The 20,253-nt window shown below is 34.6% G+C and overlaps 1 protein-coding gene across 1 annotated transcript in view; it reads left to right on the top strand.

The window, feature by feature from the left end:
* The window catches only part of RIF1 (replication timing regulatory factor 1), a 59,387-nt gene extending 39,490 nt beyond the window's left edge, over positions 1 to 19,897 (top strand). Inside the window, exons 22-36 of the mRNA XM_081095548.1 lie at positions 1,681 to 1,945; positions 3,527 to 3,569; positions 5,472 to 5,674; positions 6,236 to 6,335; positions 7,414 to 7,533; positions 8,251 to 8,402; positions 8,778 to 8,858; positions 8,937 to 8,991; positions 9,330 to 12,578; positions 14,567 to 14,713; positions 15,017 to 15,094; positions 15,183 to 15,298; positions 15,895 to 16,048; positions 18,162 to 18,270; positions 18,733 to 19,897. Of these exons, the coding sequence (XP_080951674.1) occupies positions 1,681 to 1,945; positions 3,527 to 3,569; positions 5,472 to 5,674; positions 6,236 to 6,335; positions 7,414 to 7,533; positions 8,251 to 8,402; positions 8,778 to 8,858; positions 8,937 to 8,991; positions 9,330 to 12,578; positions 14,567 to 14,713; positions 15,017 to 15,094; positions 15,183 to 15,298; positions 15,895 to 16,048; positions 18,162 to 18,270; positions 18,733 to 18,947 (5,087 nt within the window). The 3' untranslated portion in view covers positions 18,948 to 19,897. The remainder of the gene's footprint in view (positions 1 to 1,680; positions 1,946 to 3,526; positions 3,570 to 5,471; positions 5,675 to 6,235; positions 6,336 to 7,413; positions 7,534 to 8,250; positions 8,403 to 8,777; positions 8,859 to 8,936; positions 8,992 to 9,329; positions 12,579 to 14,566; positions 14,714 to 15,016; positions 15,095 to 15,182; positions 15,299 to 15,894; positions 16,049 to 18,161; positions 18,271 to 18,732) is intronic.
* Positions 19,898 to 20,253: the final 356 nt, after the last annotated feature.

Here is a 20,253-nt window from a genome sequence, read left to right as displayed (position 1 = left end):
ATTATAAATATCCAAATGGCCCTTGGCAGAAAAATGGTTCCCCACCCCTACTCTAGATATTTGAGTCTTACCCTTTTCTGTATTTGTCTACTTCAGTGATGGCAAACCTATGACATGCGTGTCAGAGGTGACACGCGAACTCATTTTTTTGGTTGATTTTTCTTTGTTAAATGGCATTTAATTATATAAAATAAATATCAAAAATATAAGTCTTTGTTTTACTATGGTTGCAAATATCAAAAAATTTCTCTGTGTGACATGCACCAGAGTTAAGTTAGGGTTTTTCAAAATGCTGACATGCCAAGCTCAAAAGGTTCGCCATCACTGGTCTACTTTCTTTAATAGTGAGAAACTTGGTCCCCATTACCCTCAATATATTTACTGTTTAATCATTATCTTGTATGTAACCAGTCTCCGGTCTTCTCAGCCTCAACATCCTGGCCACGAATTTTTGGGTAGACATTCCAAATTATATTCATGTCTGGGAAACTGCTGTTTCTAGGGAGGATTATTGACTTTCTTTTAGTAACACTTATTTTGCAATTCACTACATGATACATTTAATTAACAAGCACTGAATTAGAGTTTTCTCTTGAATCTGACATCTTACTGTAAGAGAATGGATTGAGGGAAACAACGGTAATTTTAGAATGGGGTTTATCCCTGTAGGTTAGGTACCTTAACAGAGATGGAGGGTACAAAGGAAAAGTTGAACAATGCTTTTAAGAGACTTTTTTTTTTTCTTTAAAGACATCTTTTTCTTTAAATCTAGGCCTTTTTTAAAAAACATTTCTGCCCTAGTTGGTTTGGCTCAGTGGATAGAGCATCAGCCTGTGGCTGGAGAGTTCCAGGTTCCATTCCGGTCAAGGGCATATACGAGGATTGTGGGCTCAATTCCCCATGGGGGTGGGGGGGCATGCAGGAGGCAGCTGATCAATGATTCTCTCTCATCATTGATGTTTCTATCTCTCTTCCTCTCTGAACTCAATAAAGTTTTGTGTGTTTTTTTAATTTTTACAATTTGTGGATCTCTTAACTTGTTCAGTGTTATTTCTGGGTTCAGTGTAACATATAGATGAGCCAGGAAGCACTAATTTCTAAGGAAAATTTTGTTTCTTAAAAATATCTTTTTATTGATTTCAAAGAGAGGACAGGAGAGAGATAGAGATAGAAGCATTGATGAGAGAGAAATATCAATTCGTTGTCTCCTGCACACCCACTTACCAAGGATCGAGACAGCAACCCAGGCATATGCCCTGACCAGGAATCAAACCGTGACCTCTTTCCTGGTTCATGGACCAAAGCTCAATGACTGAGCCACACTGGCTGGGCTGTTTCTTATTTTTAAAATGACTTTTAAGATTTAATTTGGGAACCTATCCTATAATTTAGTACTTTCTTACAAATTAATTGTTGAAATTCTGAGGCCATAAAATAAACTTTTGAAATGCTTCCTTAGAGAAAATGATTCATTTTTTCCTTTTTTCTCTAATGTTGTTTTAAAGATGTTGTGATGATATTTATCCATTAATGGTATGTATATCATTTTAAGATTTGTGGGTATTACTAGTGAAGCAAGTATAGTAGGTGTATTTGTCATTTAATAAATGTTAGATATAAAGATGGACAGTGACACTTTTCAAAGTACTTGAGTTTTTAATAAATTCAATTTTATTTTAGCACTGAAGAGAGCTTCAGATTGGTCCAGAAAGAAGAAGGAGCCCCTAGGCAAATTGGCTTCTTTATTTAAACTTATCGTGAGAGTCATCTATTCCTTCCACACTTTGAGCCTCCAGGAAGCACATTCTGATACTCTTCTCACTGTTGGGAACTCAATCACCAACATTCTTTCCAATGTACTTGGACATATTTCTTTGCCTTCTATGATGCGAAAAATATTTGCAACTTTAACAAGACCTCTAGCATTATTTTATGAAAACTCAAAGTAAGTATTTGGGCTAAATAGCTTTGTAGCTTGGAAGTATAAGTAGATAATTGAGATCTAGTTAGCAAACTTTGGTGGTTTTCTTATCAACTTTGTTGCTGATAGTAATTTTTTACAATTTAGTGGGAGGATAATAAATATATTAAACCAGGCATTTGTTAAAAAGATAGTTGAAATAATACATAAATATGAGGTAGGAGTTCGTAGCCCTTTATATGCTAGTCCAACCCCCTTTCAATTTACTGTGTATCTTTTTAGATTTGTTAATACAAATAAGCATACCTATTATATGAAAGCATATTTAACATACTACTTTGCAATTCAGTATATGGTATGCACTAAATATATTATATGGATCTTGCACCATACACCTAAGAATCTCATTCTTTTTAATGTCTGCATAGGGCTTCATGAAACTTAACCCATATTCCTGTTAGTGGACATAATATCCTTTTTACTAGCCTTTCCCCTCTTTTTTTTTTTTTTTTTTAAATATATTTTATTGATTTTTTACAGAGAGGAAGGGAGAGAGATAGAGAGTTAGAAACATCGATGAGAGAGAAGCATCGATCAGCTGCCTCCTGCACATCTCCCACTGGGGATATGCCCGCAACCCAGGTACATGCCCTTGATCGGAATCGAACCTGGGACCTTTCAGTCCGCAGGCCGATGCTCTATCCACTGAGCCAAACCGGTTTCGGGCTAGCCTTTCCCCTCTTAACCTACAATGTTGCAGTTGAATTTATTTGTACGTAAGTCATTGTCTACATTTGTCACTTTCTGCAGAATAAGGTTCTAGAAGTGAAATTATTGGTTTAAAAGGATATATACATTTATGAATTATCTCCCAAAGTTTTAATTAATTTACATTTAATTGAAAAGTAATTCCTTAAAGAAACCTGAAAAATTGCAAATAATATATTTTTAAAAAGCAGTTGCAAGGATTCATCAGTGTTCTTTATAACAAGTTTATATTGTGCAATCATAATATAACCTATATATTATAATTAAATTCACAGAAAGTTTTAGGAACAGATTTTATTTATTTTTAAAAATTCTTTATTGTTGAGAGTATTACATATGTCCCCCCTTTTCCCCCATTGACCCCTTCCAGCCCACCCGAGGCCTTCAGCACCCTATTGTCTGTGTCCATGGGTTATGCACATATGCATACAAGGTCTTTGGTTGATTACCTCCTCCCTCCCACCCTCCCCTGCCTTCCCTCTGGGATTCCCACTCTTAGGAACAGATTTTATAAAGAACAAACTAGAGCCTCAAATCTATTAACTTTTTTATAGTTCTTAAGCTTCATCAGAAATAACTGATACCTTTTTGGGGGAAAGTACAGAAACAAATAACTGATGTTAATACTTTGAGCTTTATTCCTGATGTTTTCTGTCATTCTTTAAAGATAGGTCTATACCATACTTTATATTTGATAATTGGCCTTTTTAAAAAAAGTCTTGGGGTACATTTTTATATCACTATACATGCATGTCTCATTTTCATGGCTGCATTACCATATTTTTAGGTTTAACTTTCTAAAATATAAATGATATTTGCATCTTTTTTTGTTCACAGGCTTGATGAAGTTCCTAAAGTGTATAGTTGTATGAACAACAAGGTAAAAAAAGACATACCCATAAACACACATTATGAAAATGTTAGGGTTTAAATAATTGTCTTCCTTAAATAGAAATCTGACTTTAAAGGGGTTAATTATTATACTTCAACTTTAATGGACATTTAATATGGCAAAGGATGGTTTATTTTGTTTGTTTGAAATACATTATTTTCATAGTTTGCAGGTTAGGGACCTGGGCCTGTTAGAATTAAATCAGGCTTTCTGGACCTCTTTCCCTGTTATGAAATCCATGGGGTTTATACCAGTGGCCTTCAAACTTTATCTTGCATCAGAATTACTTGGAGGTCTTGTTAAAACACAAGTTCTAGGCTTTAGCCTTGGGGTTGCATGAAGCCTGAGAATGTTTGCATTTCTGACAAGTTCCCAGGTGATGTTGATGCTGCTGTTCGAGGCCCACATGTAGTTAAATTAATTTAAGAATGTATTTGGTTTCAGAGAGGGAGAGATAAAAACACCAGTGATGAGAGAGAATTATTGATTGGCTGCCTCCTGCATGCCTCCCCACTGGGGATCAGCCCCACAACCCAGGCATGTATCCTGACTGGGAATCAAACTGTGACCTGGTTCATAGGTCGATGCTCAACCACTGAGCCACACTGGTTGAGCCATGCTGGCTGGGCCGAGGACACATTATTTTTTTCATATATTTTTATTGATTTCAGAGAGGAAGGAAGAGGGAGAGAGAGAGAGAAACATCAATGATGAGAGTCATACTAAGGCTAGGGATCCAGCTGGCAACCTAATGATGTGCCCTTGATTGGAATCAACTCTGGACCCTTCAGTCAGCAGGCCCAGGCTCTAACCACCAAGCCAAGCCGGCTGGGGCAGAGGCCACATTTTAAGAAGCACGGATTTGTACCCTCTGGACCACTTTTTCATCATGCTGGTTCACAGCAAAGCTTTACTTTTTTTTAAAGTATAGTTTTTTAAAAGAAGGTTTTAAAAATGTTGCTTTAAATTCATGTAACTCCTATAATCTCTTTATGAGGGTAGTTGGTTTCAATTGTTTATATGTATAACTGTATAAACAATCTATTAAAATTGATGTGAAAACAAAGTTTTCTGTTAATGGAAAATAACCTTGAAATAAGGTTCTAACGTTAGTAATCTTAAAGTCACATGGTAACTTGTTAGCTTATAAAGTAGTATATATTGAAGGTGATGGATACGGAGCTTTTAAAAGGCCATTTTAAGTTTAAAATTTTTTACATTTTAAATTTCCAGCAGCATTATTTAAGGTTCATTACTAAAATTCAGAAGTTGTTTTAAAAACCACTTTTAACCCCATTGTTCAGTAGTAAGCGTTATTTTAGGAATCCTTTTTAACATTTTTTCCATATCGAAAAGCACTCGTATACATGCATATCCACAGGGCTGTTACCTACTGCGCGCATGCGCGGGAACACTCATTTTAAGTAGCGCCAGGCCTCCCGGGCCAGGCCTCCCTCGCCGGCCTCCCTCGCCAGCCACCCTGCGCCCTGGCGGCCTCGGAAACGTCCCCGCGTGCCTGCTCCCACAACCCGGCCTCCCATCACCCTTCCCAAGCCTGGATGACCCTCAGTCTAGCCTGGCCGGGCCCTCTCCCACCTCCCACAGGCTTGGGACAGGCAGCCCGGGCCGCACCAACTGCGCCTGCCCACGGGCTGTTCACGGGCGCAGCCGGGACCTCGCCAAGTCCCGCGATAGCTCACGGGCTCCCAGCTGCTTCGCCTTAACGGCTCTGCGGGTCTGAAATGTTCTCGGAAGCTATTTGAATTTTAAAGATTGAAATATTCACATGTTCTGTGCGTATTTTAGTTTAGTGTGCTTTGTGCTTATTTTTTTCTGCTTTAATCGGTACATTTTCAGGCATTACCCTAATAAGCTTTTTCTTTTTCTTAGTTAGAAAAGCTACTCGGAGAAATCATTGCTTGTCTACACTTCAGCTACACTGGGACTTACGACAGTGAACTTCTTGAACAGATCTCTCCGTTATTATGCATCATATTTTTGCACAAGAATAAGCAGATTCGAAAACAGAGTGCTCAGTTCTGGAATGCCACATTTGCTAAAGTGACGACGTTGATTTATCCTGAAGAGTTAAAGTATGCTAACCTTACGTAGTTACTCTGTTGATCATGTACATTCACTTTTTAGTTTAAAAAATTTTTCTTGTAAGGAATTATTGCAGAGGTTTCTTAGTTGAAATGTTGTTATGTGGAGTACATGCTAATTATTAAACATTATTTGACCCTTTTTTTGGGTTTCAGAGTAGTAACCTCTTGGTTTTAGGAAAATAAAAAGCAATTTGAAATTATCCTTAATAAAAGAAATACAAAGGTCAGGAAATTGATGGTTATTAATTCTGGGTGATGTGCACTTGGGTACATAAAGTAATAATATAGTCTACCCTTGCTTGACATTTTCTGCAATAAATATTTGAAAAAAATTTTTATAAAGAAAATTTGGAAATGGAAGAATTTAGCAAAAAACATTAAATGTTGCCAGTAATTTCTCTCAGTTTTGTGTTTGTAGAGGATGAAGTAGTCTTTAAGCTGGATGTCATTTTGCCACTTTAAAATTATAATTAAAGTGTTCTTGTTGATACTGATATTCACTAGTACTACTTGATTGAAGGAATGCATATTTGTGTACTTTTTTAAAAGACCTATACTAAAGCAAGCCAAAGAAAAATTTCTGCTTCTGTTGCCTGGTTTGGAAAATGTTGAAATTATGGAGGAATCCAGTGGACCATATTCGGATGCAGTGAGTTGTTGTTGTTTTTTGCTTTTGAATGACTAGTTTGTTTATTGGGTTTCACTGTAATTTATTGAAGTGATAAGCAAGTACAACCTGAACAGAGATACTTCATAATATAGGATTTTTTCCATAGTCAGTTGTCTGGCTTGAAATACTTTCATGAATGAAGGGCAGTAAATTTCACCATAGATTCTTGTGTAAGTAATCTCTGTGCTTGTTCGTTAATGATCTCTTTTGAATTACTGTACATCATGTGTGCTGTTTTACAAAGGCTAAAAATTATTAAAATACGTTGTTAAATGTTGCTATTTAGATAAACTAGGAGTAATAGTTATTTGTTCACATCTAAGCAAGAGTTAGCCTTTATTTTCTCATTTCTTTCCATTGAATCATTCCTTCTGTCAGAAAAACACATCTTTGTTATTACATCATTGATTGGACCAAAGTTACTTTGGCTAATGATACCTGATGACTATCTGAAGATTAAGGAGTAAAGGCATGGATATTGTATACCCCACGAAGTGAATATCCTTAGACAACTTCATCCTCACACAACTTATTTCTTCAATAACAATGTAGTCTAGTTAGTTTTTGTTTAGAACCTGTAAAAGACAAAAGGTCAAATACTCTTTGGTTTTGGTTTTTAGCTAAAAATAATAGATGGTTGAGACTTTTTGATTATAAGTTGGCTTGAAAAACATATAGTCTGCTGGGAGGGGCATGATAGTTAACATTTTCTATCATTCATGGTTATTGTTTAATGTCTTAACGTTTTATGGCTTTGGTTTTTCTTTTAGAACTATTTATAGTAGTAGGAGAGGTATTTGATTTATTTTTGTAGTAATGGTATATCTTGTTTTCAAAGTTCATAAAATTAAGTGGTGTAAAACAGCTTATTGCATATGTTGGAGATACCAAATCTATTTGCTGTTAACTGAAATAGTGATTTTCTTTTCATTGACATGATTTTACTAGAGTTGAATCAAAAGAAATTTGAAATGAGTATTCATTACACTGGAAATTTTAAAACGTGAAAAGGAGAAATATTGTACTTAATGATATTGTTTTATTTGTCCTAAAACAGACAGAAAACTCTCAATTAAATATGAAGATAAGTGGCATGGAAAGAAAATCAAGTGGAAAAAGAGATTCTTTTTTGGCACAACCAAAGGTTACAAAAGAAAACATGAAATCACCAGCCAAAGTATGTTCTTTCAAAGTTTATTTCATAGAACTTTTAAAGTATATGTAGCTTTTTCTAATTAGAAGAAAAAGCTGTTAAAGACTAAAAGTGGGATTGCAGGAGAATATGTTTGGTCTGGAAAGACCTATATTAGCGTGGCATGGATGTCTTGAAGCTTTGGGAGATGATTCCTTCTTAGTAAAGTTACATCTGCATAATACGTTGCATCCATTAAGTAGCAGCCTTCTTGAGATGGAATGAAACTAGATTTGAATAGCTGTAACAGCATAAGAGGAAAACATTATAGAACTTATATTATTGAATAAAAACAAAATGCCTAGATATTATTGGTATGTAGAGCATATGATTTTGGCAGCTGGAACTTGACTATTTAATACTTTACCATGAGAGCCATAGATATACTCTCCTCCTGTTTGAACAAAATGATTTCTATGTGTTGGCCTGAAAAACATTTCCCATGCTTTGTTGGTAAACGCACACTTGCCTACTTTTTAAAGAGATATAATAATTTTTATTTTCTGAGTATTAGAGGTACAATGAAACAAAGGGACATTGTACTAATTGTTATTAACAAGAAATGTTGTAGTTGTGTGGTTTTGAACTTAAAACTTTCTACTCATTATCGAAAAATTTAGTGTTGGAATAGAGATTTATTGAAGTATTAGAAAAATTAATTCGGCAACTCAAATGTATATTTACTTTTTTTTAAATTTATAGTTCAAACTAGAATCTTCATCCCCCAAAATAAAGAGTGGAATGCCTTTGGAAGAAGAAAAGTCTACTGAATTTGTGTTTATACCTCCAGAAGGAAAAGAAACAAAGGAAAGAATACTAACTGAACATCAGAAAGAAGTACTCAAAACAAAGAGGTTTGTAGTCCTTTTGTCTTGAATTGAGTATTTTGCAGTCACACTTAGATTTCATGCACCAAACTATAGCTTTGTCTTTAGAACTAAGATATTGTTTATATTACAGTATATTTTAATGCTGAAAAGATTCACTAGGTAACTACATTTCATACTGTATACAGCTCCAAAGTAATGCAACAAATGTCTGTAAACTGAGTTCCTTTATTGAGGTGTAGTGTGGGAGGGAAAGGTAAAGAAGATGGTTTCATGGAAAATAAGCATCTAAGCCTTGGTATATTTTTTTTAATTGTTCTTAAGAGAACTAGATGTAGAATAGTAGGCTTTACTTTCTGATTGTAGAAATACCAGATTTTGAACTTATAAAATATTTTTCAGGTGTGATATTCCTGCCATGTATAATAATCTGGATGTTTCACAAGATGCATTATTTTCCCAGTATAGTCAGGAAGAGTCTATGTAAGTATGGAAGCTGCTGAAGTAACTTTTTTAAAGTTTTACTTAAAAACTACTCTAATTTATGCTTATTTATTCCAGGGAAATTCCTAAATTAGCTGAAAAATCGAAGGAAGATTCCAAGATGGCATTTAAGGTATACATATTTTGGGGGTTTTCAAATCACTTTCATTATGGAGTCTAATTGTATTCATTTTAAGATGTGCTGTTTAATTTGTTAAATTTCACTAGCGGATGTTAGCAGAATTATAGTCGTCTGTGGGTGTGGATGAGTTTAAATGTATTTGGTTTTTTTGAATATTTATCATTAGAAAAAAGTTAGTGGGCATCTACCACCACCTTTGGAGTAATTACAAAATACCAAAAGTCAGTGATTACCTTTGAATTACTAAGGCATTACACTAAAATTTCCCCAGAAAGTCAGACTTGTATGCTGGTTAATCTATATATATATATATGTACATTTTTCTGCAGGAGGAACTAACAAAGAGTGACATTGTCATTTCACAAGATGTTACAGGAAAGTGTGGTATGGAAGAACATCTTGAAAAGACTTCTCTTTCAAACATTGAATGTAGTTCTGTTGAGGAAACCCATCCCGGAATACTGAGCAGTAATCATAATGCCAGAAAAAAAACTTTAATTTCATCAAAGAAAATTTCAACTGAATGTGCATCTAGTACAGGAAACACTTTTAGTGTTAGCAGTAGCTCAGTTTCTAATATCACCAGTTCTGGAACACCCTCACAGCCTACAAGTCGAAGGCAAACCTTTATTACTTTGGAGAAGTTTGATGGTTCAGAAAATAGACCTTTTAGTCCGTCCCCCTTGAACAATATGTCATCAGCTGTTACAGTGAAAAATAGTCAGGAAGGCATGGCTAAAACAGATATTCCACCGAAAGCAAAGAGAAGAGAAGTGGTTCTTTCAAAATCTGACTCTGAAAAAATAGTGCATGGAAATAAGCGGTCAGGCCTAAGGTCAAGTAAAGCTGAACAAACGGGGAATAAAAGTTCTACGCTCTTAATGACATCAGATCAGAAGAAAAGTACTCAGGAATCTATTGATAGCATGGTAGCCTTAGAAAATAATCCAGCTAGTTTGCTTAATCAAACAGAATGTGTGTTAGATAATCAGGCTCATCTCTCTGAATCTGCAGTGGAACATGAGGATACAATGCTTAAACCAACAACAGAAAATGCTTTATTAGAAAATAGCACTGTAGAGGAGAAAATCTTAGGAACCAATTTGGAATCCAAAGAAAATACACCCCCAGCCATAATACCAGCAGATCAAATGGTAAATGAGGATAGTCATGTTCAGATAACTCCAAATCAGAAAACCCTTAGACGTTCTTTAAGGCGACGTTCAGAAATAGCAGAGCCTATCACTGATAGCCAAGATAAAGAAAATACTCTTCAAAAAAAGGAAAGATATAAGGAAGAAGAAAAGACTCTTCAAAAAAGTCAGTTACATGTAAAAGATGATATGTTACCTAAGCAAAAACTGATTTCTGAACAAACTGTACAGGAAAATTTAATTGAGAAGGATACTTTACATGAGAAGACTTTAGGGGAAACCAGCACTAATGCTGAAATTGAAAAAAATAGAAGAAAGCCAGACCTTGAGAATAGTAAATCTGAGGGAGATGCTGGCCAGGATATTGCAGATAAGTCCTCTGAGAAACAAGTAAGGGGACGGACACGGTATCAAACAAGGAGAGCATCCCAGGGTTTACTTTCCAGCATTGAAAACTCCGAATCTGATAATTCTGAGGCAAAGGAGGAAAGTTCTAGAAAGAAGAGATCTGGAAAATGGAAAAACAAAAACAGTGACAGTGTTGACATTGAAGATCAAGAAGAGAAAATGGAAAAACAGGAATGTCTACAAGTTGAAAGTCAGATACATGATCATAAAGCAAATTCAGAAGTGGACATAAATATAAAATCTCAGATTTGTGAAAACAAAGATGAAAATAATACTGTAGCTCTCCAAGATTCTACAGTATCTTCAGATTTGGAGCTAGTTTGTGATACATCAAATACTTATGAAGAAAAAAGTAAAACTAACAAATGTGTAGGTTATTCCTCTTCAAGTTCTGTATCAGAATTAAATCTAAGGACTAGAAATGCCAATAAGAGGTTACATAAGCGAGATTCCATAGAAAATAATGTGGAAGAAGGGTCAAAAATAGACACATCAGACAGTTCTTTGCCTTCTGAAAAATCTTTTCAAACACCTGAATGCCGACACAAGAGAAGTCGGAGGGTAAGGAGATCTAAAGGTTGTGATTGCTGTGGAGAAAAGTCACAACCTCAAGAAAAGTCACCCCTTGGGTTGACAAATACAGAAAATTATAATGTAAAGGTCAGTGAAACCAAAAAGATAGATGTGCCAATTCCTGTAACTATGTCAGAGACTTCTACAGGTAATATTCACCCTGAGGCTAAACTTCCAGATGAGTGTAATATTGTGAATTTTCATTTGGGTCTCAAGGAAGAGAATGACACTATTGATTCATTAATTGTACCTGAAACTGAGTTGAAAGAAAAGGATATTCAAGACTCTCTTCCTTCTGAAATAGTAAATTTTAAAGAAGAAATGTGTGATATGGATTTTAAGGAAGCAATATCGATTGAAAGCCAAGAACCATCCAATAAAAAATGTAAGACTGTTGGCCCATGTTTAGGTGATTCCAAAGCTATTTCACTGGAATGTTCTAATTTGGAGACCAAAGAAGAAAAACCAGAGGCTATACTAAAAATGGAAGTAAGTACAGAGAACATTGTTAATGTTGAAGCAGATGAATGGAAAGTAAAAGGAGAATTCAGTCCAGAAGTAGAAGCTATGGAATTGGATGTAGAATGTGATAAGTCTGAAGCTAGCTTCTCTGAACAAAAGAGTGCCAAAACGGGTATTTTTGAGGAAGAGGCAACAGAGGAAAACAGTACAAGAAGTGATGAATCTGAAGCAGATGCAGCTAAAGTACTGATTGCTGAAGATGCAGTAACTGAGGAATTTAATTCAGCTATTGGTTATCCTGATAATACCACACCTGTAGAAGTAAGAGCTCAGTTAGAAGTTTCTGAACAAACAGCAGTTGGTGGAATAGATGGAGGAAATGATGAATCTGATCCAGGCTCATCTGAAGAAATGAATGCTGAAGTGGAAAATTATGAAGAAAGAGTAATTGGTGAAGTGAATGCTGAAACTGACCTTGTCAGTGAAACAGAGGATGAGGACTTGATTACCAAGGCATCAAAGTCCATAGAAGCTGAAACAAACAGATTGAATATAGAAATTGGCAACATTTTCCCTAACACACTTAAGGTGAACACTGAAGAAGGAAAAGCTAACTCTAATAAAACAGAAACAATCATTGTACTTAATAAACCTGAAGAAGTAAAATTAGATGACAATCAATTGAAAGTGGAAAATGGTGGTGAAACTTTACAGGAAGTTCACCATACTTCAGAGAAAGTGAAGGAAACATCACAGTCTCTGGTATCTGAAAGAGATACCTCTGAACTGATAACAGAAGACAATAATGCATCTCCTCAAAAATTAAACGAATTTGATCCTTTACTTCTGTCAGCAACTGAGAGTCCTAGTGGCATGCAGGCGCGCTGTATCTGGTCTCCTTTGGCTTCTCCATCCAGTAGCATTTTAAAAAGAGGACTAAAAAGACCTCAAGAAGATGAGATCTCACCACCTGTTCACAAGGTAGGGGTTTGGGGCTGAATCTTAATGGCTCATGTTTAAATGGAATATTTTTGCATATATCTTTTCGAATTAGTGTTTTGTTTTCTACTCGGGTGGAATTGCTGTGTATATGGAAGCTCTATATTTATTTTTTAAACATTTTTATTGATTTCAGAGAGGAAGGGAGAGGGAAAGAGAGAAACATCAATGCAGAGAGAACTACTGATCGGCTGCCTCCTGCACACCCCCTACTGGGGATTGAGCCCACTGGGGCATGTGCCCTGACTGGGAATTGAATCCGGGACCCTTCAGTCCGCAGGCCAACAACACTCTATCCGCTGAGCCAAACTGGCTAGGGCTCTTTAATCCATTTCGAGTTTATTTTTGTATATGGTGTTACAAAGTGGTCCAATTTCATTTTTTTGCTTGTACCTGTCCAGTTTTCCAAGCACCACTTATTGAAAAGACTGTCGTTACCCCATTGTATATTCTTACCTCCTTTGGCATTAATTAACCATATAAGCAAGGATTTGATTTTTGGGTCTTCAGTATGCTATACATTGTTAATACAAATTAGTTATATTTTGTTTGATAGTATCTCATTTCAGTTTTATTTAGGCAACAGCATAGTGTAGTTTTTTATAGCCGATATGTACAGAATCTTCCCACTTTTTGAATTAAAACTAGGGAATATTTATATACATACTTAACATTGTAAGTGCTCTGTTGTGTATGTCAGATAGCTTGATTGTGTGAACATATTGTAAGAGTTTAGAGGAGACTTCAAGCTAGAGCTAAGAAACAAAAATTGCTACCCAATTGCTGTGAGTCTGGTATCTTCAGAGTTTAGAACAGAATCAATCTAAGTAAGATATATCAGAGGCTAGTTAGTATTATGTCTAACTCTTTAACTTGTTCTTTACAGTCATTGTAGTTAATAGTTAAACCCATAAAGTTAGTAGTATTGGATTATGCAATTTTTACTGCTACATGCACTTTCATTAAGTTTCTGCTACTGTGTCTGTTTCAATCTTTGTTGCTATAGAGCAGTGGTCGGCAAACTCATTCATTAGTCAACAGAGCCAAACATCAACAGTACAACGATTGAAATTTCTTTTGAGAGCCAAATTTTTTAAACTTAAACTATATAGGTAGGTACATTGTTATTAACTTAATTAGGGTACTCCTAAGCTGGCCTTTGCTAAAAACGTCCTCAGTCTGATTGAGGTACATTCGCTGAGGTCGACCCCTTCCAACTTTCCCATCCACACTCATCTTGTATATTTGTTTCATCTATCTCCTTTCGTTCAATCTCTCTATATGTGCAAACCATCTCAACATACCTTTCTCAATCCTCGACACTACATCATCTTTCACTCCACAATGTTCCCTAAAATTAACTTAATAAACTTTACTTAAAGTTTTAAGTCTTAGTTAAACTATAGGTACGATGAATAAAACTTGATATCATAGTTAATAATGATATTTATTGATAAAATTAAACTTCTTACAATTTACCTTACAATATCCATGAAATTAAATCATGGCAATGACTGACAAACACTAATGTGAACAATGGCCTCGTATCTCCTTGGAAAGTTTGAGTAAGTCAGGTTTGTATGCTGTTTTTAATTTTAGGCACGATTCCAGGTTCTCATCAATAAGACGACTTCTGTGCATGGGCCACGAAGTTTCAATCGCACTGTACATGTGCACCCCCACATGGTATTTGTGGAAGAGCCACACTCAAGGGGCCAAAGAGCCGCATGTGGCTCACGAGCCGCAGTTTGCCGACCACTGCTATAGAACTAGATCATTGGAATGACCTGTGCTATTTGTGAAAGCAGTCATTAGGAAAAACTATAGCTATATACGTACACTTGATTTCTAGTGAAATAATTTAAGCTTCTAAACCCACACTCTATTTTTGGGTAACCTTATACTGAGAATTTATGGTGTTATTTTTTGACTTTAATTTTGTTAAATAAAAACATGACCTGTGTTTTCAGGTTCGCCGAGTCTCCTTTGCAGATCCAATATATCAAGCAGGATTGGCAGATGACATTGATAGGCGATGTTCTCTTGTTAGGGCCCATTCTTCAAATAGTTCTCCCATAGTAAAAGGTGTTAAAACTTCACCTACTGCACAATCTAAGGTAAGCTGTAGACTTTAAAATACACGTATGTATGCAGACAGAATTGCATTGTATAGTTTGTCTTAAAATTAACTAAGGAACAAAACTTGTTTGGATTAGATATATTCTTTTTCTGCCACTTGGTAAACAGACATGAACAGGTTATAAAAGGCAATGATGATCCAGCAAGTAATTGATTATATAGTTTATTACATTATAGATTTTTAGAAAGTATTAAGAAATTACCGTATTCTAAATTGTGAAAATAGAGTTGTAAATTTATAGTTAACTAGGGTTCTGAGTTTTTTTTTCTCTCCTATCTAGCATAATACCACTTCAAGCAAAGGATTTCTGTTCCCAGGATCACGTAGCCCTAAATTTAAGAGCTCAAAGAAATGTTTAGTAAGAAGTGCTTTAGTTTTAATGCAACTTTTTTTTTCATGTTTAGTGAGGTGATGTGTATTTAACGGCTTTTGAAATTTATTCTAAGATTACAGAAATGGCTAAAGAATCCATACCATGCCCAACAGAAAGTGTTTACCCAGCTTTGGTAAACTGTATGGCACCAGTTGATATTATTTTACCTCAGATTACTTCAAACATGTGGTAAGTGATTAGGCTTCTGGCATATTCTTAAAGTTGCCCCTTATTTAAGAAAACTATTTAAATTATCAAAGTTCTCATATTTAGAATTGCTTTTATATGCACCTTTATACATATTTTAGAAATAAAAATTCAGCTGGGAAGATGGGTCAGAAAGGACAATAAGAGAAGCATTTATCACAATGGCTAAGATAATTGTGTGCTTATTTTCCAGGTGCCATGCTGAACTCTTTTATATACATTATCTTATTTAATCATAATATAAACCCTGTAAGAATAGTAGTGTTATTTCCACTTTATAAGATGAACTTTACAAAGGTTAATTCATCAAAGTCAGTCATCATGTTAGTAAGCATGAAGCACACATTAGGCTTAGTCTGATTCCAATACTATTGCTTAAACCAGGCATACACATCAGATGAAAATTTTATGTTTTAATTTATATGTTCAGTGTCAGTCTTCACAGTAGGTTAGGTGGGCATATATAAATTCAGCATGGTTGAACTTAAATTAGGAAATTCACCTAGATAGACTCTCACAAATAGAGTAAATATAAAACTATATAATAATGTTCTACCTTTTTTTTATTGTCTGTTCAGGGCAAGAGGACTGGGACAACTCATTAGAGCCAAGAATATAAGAACAATTGGTGATTTGAGTACTCTTACAGCATCTGAAATTAAAACTCTTCCTATCCGCTCTCCAAAAGTGTCCAATGTAAAAAAGGCTCTCAGAGTATATCATGAGCAACAGGTAAAAACTTAGATGTCAGTTATAAATCATGTATAAACACAACCCTGTGTCACATACCAATCTTTTGGTCAACAACAGACTGCATATACAGCAGTGGTTTGATAATAGTGGAACTGAAAATTTCTATCACCTATTGATGTCATAGTGTAAATGCATTACTTATGTGTTTGTAATAATGCTGGTGTGAACAAACGCACTGCACAACACAGTCATAAAAATGTAGCACATGTCATTATGTGTACAGCACATAATACTTGATAATATGAATGACTGTGTTGCTGGTTTACATATTTACTAAACTTTGTTGTTATTTAGAATGTACTCTTCCTGCCCTAGCCAGCTTGGCTCAGTGGATAGAGCGTCATTCTGCGGACTAAAGGGTCCCAGCTTCGATTCCGGCCGAGGGCACATGCCTGGGTTGCGGGCTTGTTCCCTAGTAGGGGGTGTGCAGGAGGCAGCCAATCAATGATTCTCTCTCATCATTGATGTTTCTGTCTCTCCTCCCTTCCTCTCTGAAATCAAAGAAATAAATTAAAAAAAAAAAAGAGTATGTACTCTTCCTACTTATGTAAAAAATGGTTTGCTGTGAAAGTTTGCCATGTTACCCCATCAGCAGTCTCCTAACTACATTTGTGATTGCATCATTTTACTTGGTTTAATCTCATTTTTGTGTGCAGTAACATGCTGTAGCCTAGAAGCAATAGAATATACCATGTAGCCATTTATGTAGTAGGCTATGCCATGTAGGTTTGTGTGAGTATACTATGATATTCTCACAGTGACAAAATTGCCTAACACATTTCTCAGATTGTATCCCTGTCATTAAGCAGTGCGTAATTGTAAATGATCTAGCAGTACAGTTACACAGTTTGTACTTAAATTGTACACGCATTTCATGACACCTTTTCTTCCCTTCCCTCAGGAGTAACTTAAAAGATCACGCTATAATTCCACAGAGAAGTTTTTCTCATTTATTTTGAACTGTTCTTGTGCAGTGCACCTCTCAATTCTTTGAATTCTGTTCTCCTACTACCTTATCTCTTTCATTTATACAAAACTGGCTATTGAATTCCATGGCTGCGGTTCTTAAAACCTAGATGTTAAAATCCAAACGTTTATAAAAATCTTGCAGGTTTTTTGTTTAACAGTATTTTGATTTTGATACCCAACCTTTTTACACATAAACATTGTGGGTCATGGATGTTTTCAGAATTTCTAATGAAAGCCAATATTCTTCCCCCTATAAAAATATATGGAAAATTTTATATATTATTTCAGAAAGGTTCATAGACTCCTAAAACCCATTCAGAGACTCTTTATATACATTGACATTCAGAATTGTGAGTGAATGGAAAATAGGGTCTGTTAAAGATGAAAATCAGTATTCTAGATTAGAATCTTTGAGACTAGAATTTGCTAACTACTTGAAAGTCCTAGAATTAACATTAATTTGTGTTGTGATTTTTAAATACATTTGTTAGTTTTTAAAAACCCAAATACTTTATTAGTAATTTTTAGTTTTATAGTTCAAAAATTTAGTTTCTTAAGTATTTTCTGTGTTCCATGGGCCCTGAGAATTGTCTCTGAAACATTATGTAATTTTTTAAAAACTGCTTTATTGAGACAATCCACATACCATAAAATTCACTGCTCCCCCTCCCCCACACACACACTTCAGTGATTTGTGTGTGTTTTTGTTTTTAGTATATTTATAAACTTACACAATCACAACTGCAGTCTTAATTTTAGAACATTTTTATTACTCCAGAAAAAACTCTTAAAGTTATTAGCAGTCACTCTTCATTCCCAACCCCATGGCAACCACTAATCTTTTTTCTCAGTAGATTTGCCTATTATAGACATCTCATAAAAGTGGGGTCATATAAACCTGTGGTGTTTTGTGACTGACTTTCACTGCACATATTTTCAAAGCTCATTTGTAGGCTTTTTTGGCATGTTATTAGAACATGGTTTCTTAGCAATATTAGCTAAGCTAATAATCACGTGATGGGCTGTCAGATTCTGTTTTGGTGTTAGTACTGTTGTTGGTCCTATTAAGAGTAACTTTCCATTTGTTGATTTTGTTTTTTACTGACCTGAATGTTTAATCAAGGTGAAATCTCGTGGACTAGAAGAAATTCCAGTTTTTGATATTTCTGAAAAAACAATAAATGGAACAGAAAATAAACCTCTCTCTGCTGATGAAGAAGGACTTGCCTCAGGTATATTTTAGCAGAGTAGGACAACTTTATTTATAGATCCAGTTGACTTTCTTGAATTGTTTTGTTATGCTTTTAGCTTTAATTTGACCATGCCTGTGAATTACACAAGTTTTTCTTTTGTGCTAGTTACCAAGTACATGAAAAATAATTGTTTTACTTCAAGTATATTCAGTTGCTTTTCTATAATTGTCAACTCTACTCCAATAAGGATATGAACATTGTATTCTGGCCATACTTCTAATGAAAATGAAGTAAGTCTGGCGATTTCTTCAGTGGCACAGAATAAGCTATGTTAGATTTTCCTGTTGGCAGTTCTCTTTAGGAACATGGTTACATACCTCAGCCTGCATTTTCAATATTCAAACCTAGGCACTTAGACTTTATATTACCTTGAGCGGCAATATATACAACTTATGTTTTACCTGAAATAAATCTAATCATACTTTTTCCCTCTTTTTTTAGATTTAGTTGATCCTGTTGCTTTAGAAACTCCATTATCTAAAAATCTTGTGGCACAGGTCAGTGCACTTGCTCTTCAGCTGGATTCAGAGAATCTCCATAATTATTCAGGAAGCCAACTATTTGAAATGCACGAGAAACTTGGTAGCATGGCAAACACTATAATAAAAAATCTGCAGTCGCGTTGGAGGTCACCAGCTCATGATAATTCTGTTTAGTATTATAAGACAAAGTTGAAACTTTAAAAAAACTTCACTGAGTTTGTTATTTCATAAAATAAGTTCTGAAATATGGCACAATTTCAGACTGAATGTTTGCAAAATTGGTAACATTTCAGAACCTGAAGGGCAATGACTATGTAAGTTCAATTTTGTAAGTTCATTATGTAAGATGATTTTTTGGTATTACATATTTTATTGGCTGCTATGCATAATTTTTCTAAAATTTTAAATTTACTGAAATGTGAAAGCAAAAACTAGAAACAAGCATTTATTTCACTTAAACTCATGCATATTCTTATTAAACATTTTATGAAAAATATTTTATTTGAAGTAAAATTGAAATTTTTATTTGGATTTTTTGCTGACTGATAAAAGGTGATTATACTTGATTTTTTAAAAGATTTATATTTGTTGTGCCTAAGGTTTAAGAAATCTGGTCTTGGTAAAATATACTGTATGTGCGATGTAAAAGAATTATTGTTTTTCACCGATTTCAACTATGGACAACTTTTAAGAAAAACCAGAAGTTTCAGGTTTTGTGTTAAAGTATTAAAGCGGACTTTACTAAGATATATATACCATTCATTTATTTGCATTAGCAAATATTTGTACAACAGCATCTGCCTGTGAAAATTGACTCTTTGGGATATAGTACTGATTTAAAAATGCACAACTACTTGTACATTATGTATAGATTACAATGTTTTTAATTTATAAATTTCAGCTTTCGTTAATTGTGTGTTTCTGAAGCTTCTTGTGAATACTTTTGTGTAATAGAAACTATTTTGTATATATTAAATACTGAGATATTAGTATGGACAATAGAAGTGCTTTGTGGACTTGATGCAGATGTTTGTAATATTCTGTATTTACAAATGAAACAGCAAATAGTTTTGTACTTAGTTAATAGTCTCAGTTAAAACATAGGTTTATTTTCTTAAGTAACCAAAATGAGTAAAGTTAATAGAAATGAGAAAGTGTTACATGACAGTTTTACTTGTCATATCTATACTTTTTTTTTGTCTTTTGAAAGAGAGTATCAGCCACTAGAAAGCATGCCTCATTACATTTCTTTTTAATAGGAGAGTTCGAGTATTTTCATTACAACTTGGACTATAAGAAATCTAGTTTATCTTCTCTTTTCACCTGCACCTAAAGCAAACTTGGAAGAAATTTTAAACTATTTTTTTGAAATGTGTGTGTTTTGCCTACTTTTCAGAAATAGGGTGTATATACTTAAAACATTTGTGAATTTTACTAACATTAGTGCCTAACTTCCCTATTTGTTTTTTTTATTCATAAT

Source organism: Myotis nattereri (assembly GCF_964212035.1).
Source record: "Myotis nattereri genome assembly, chromosome: 7".
NCBI classification, from domain to species: domain Eukaryota; kingdom Metazoa; phylum Chordata; class Mammalia; order Chiroptera; family Vespertilionidae; genus Myotis; species Myotis nattereri.
Note: the sequence above shows the minus strand (reverse complement) of the source record. Positions and strands in the feature narration are given on the sequence as shown.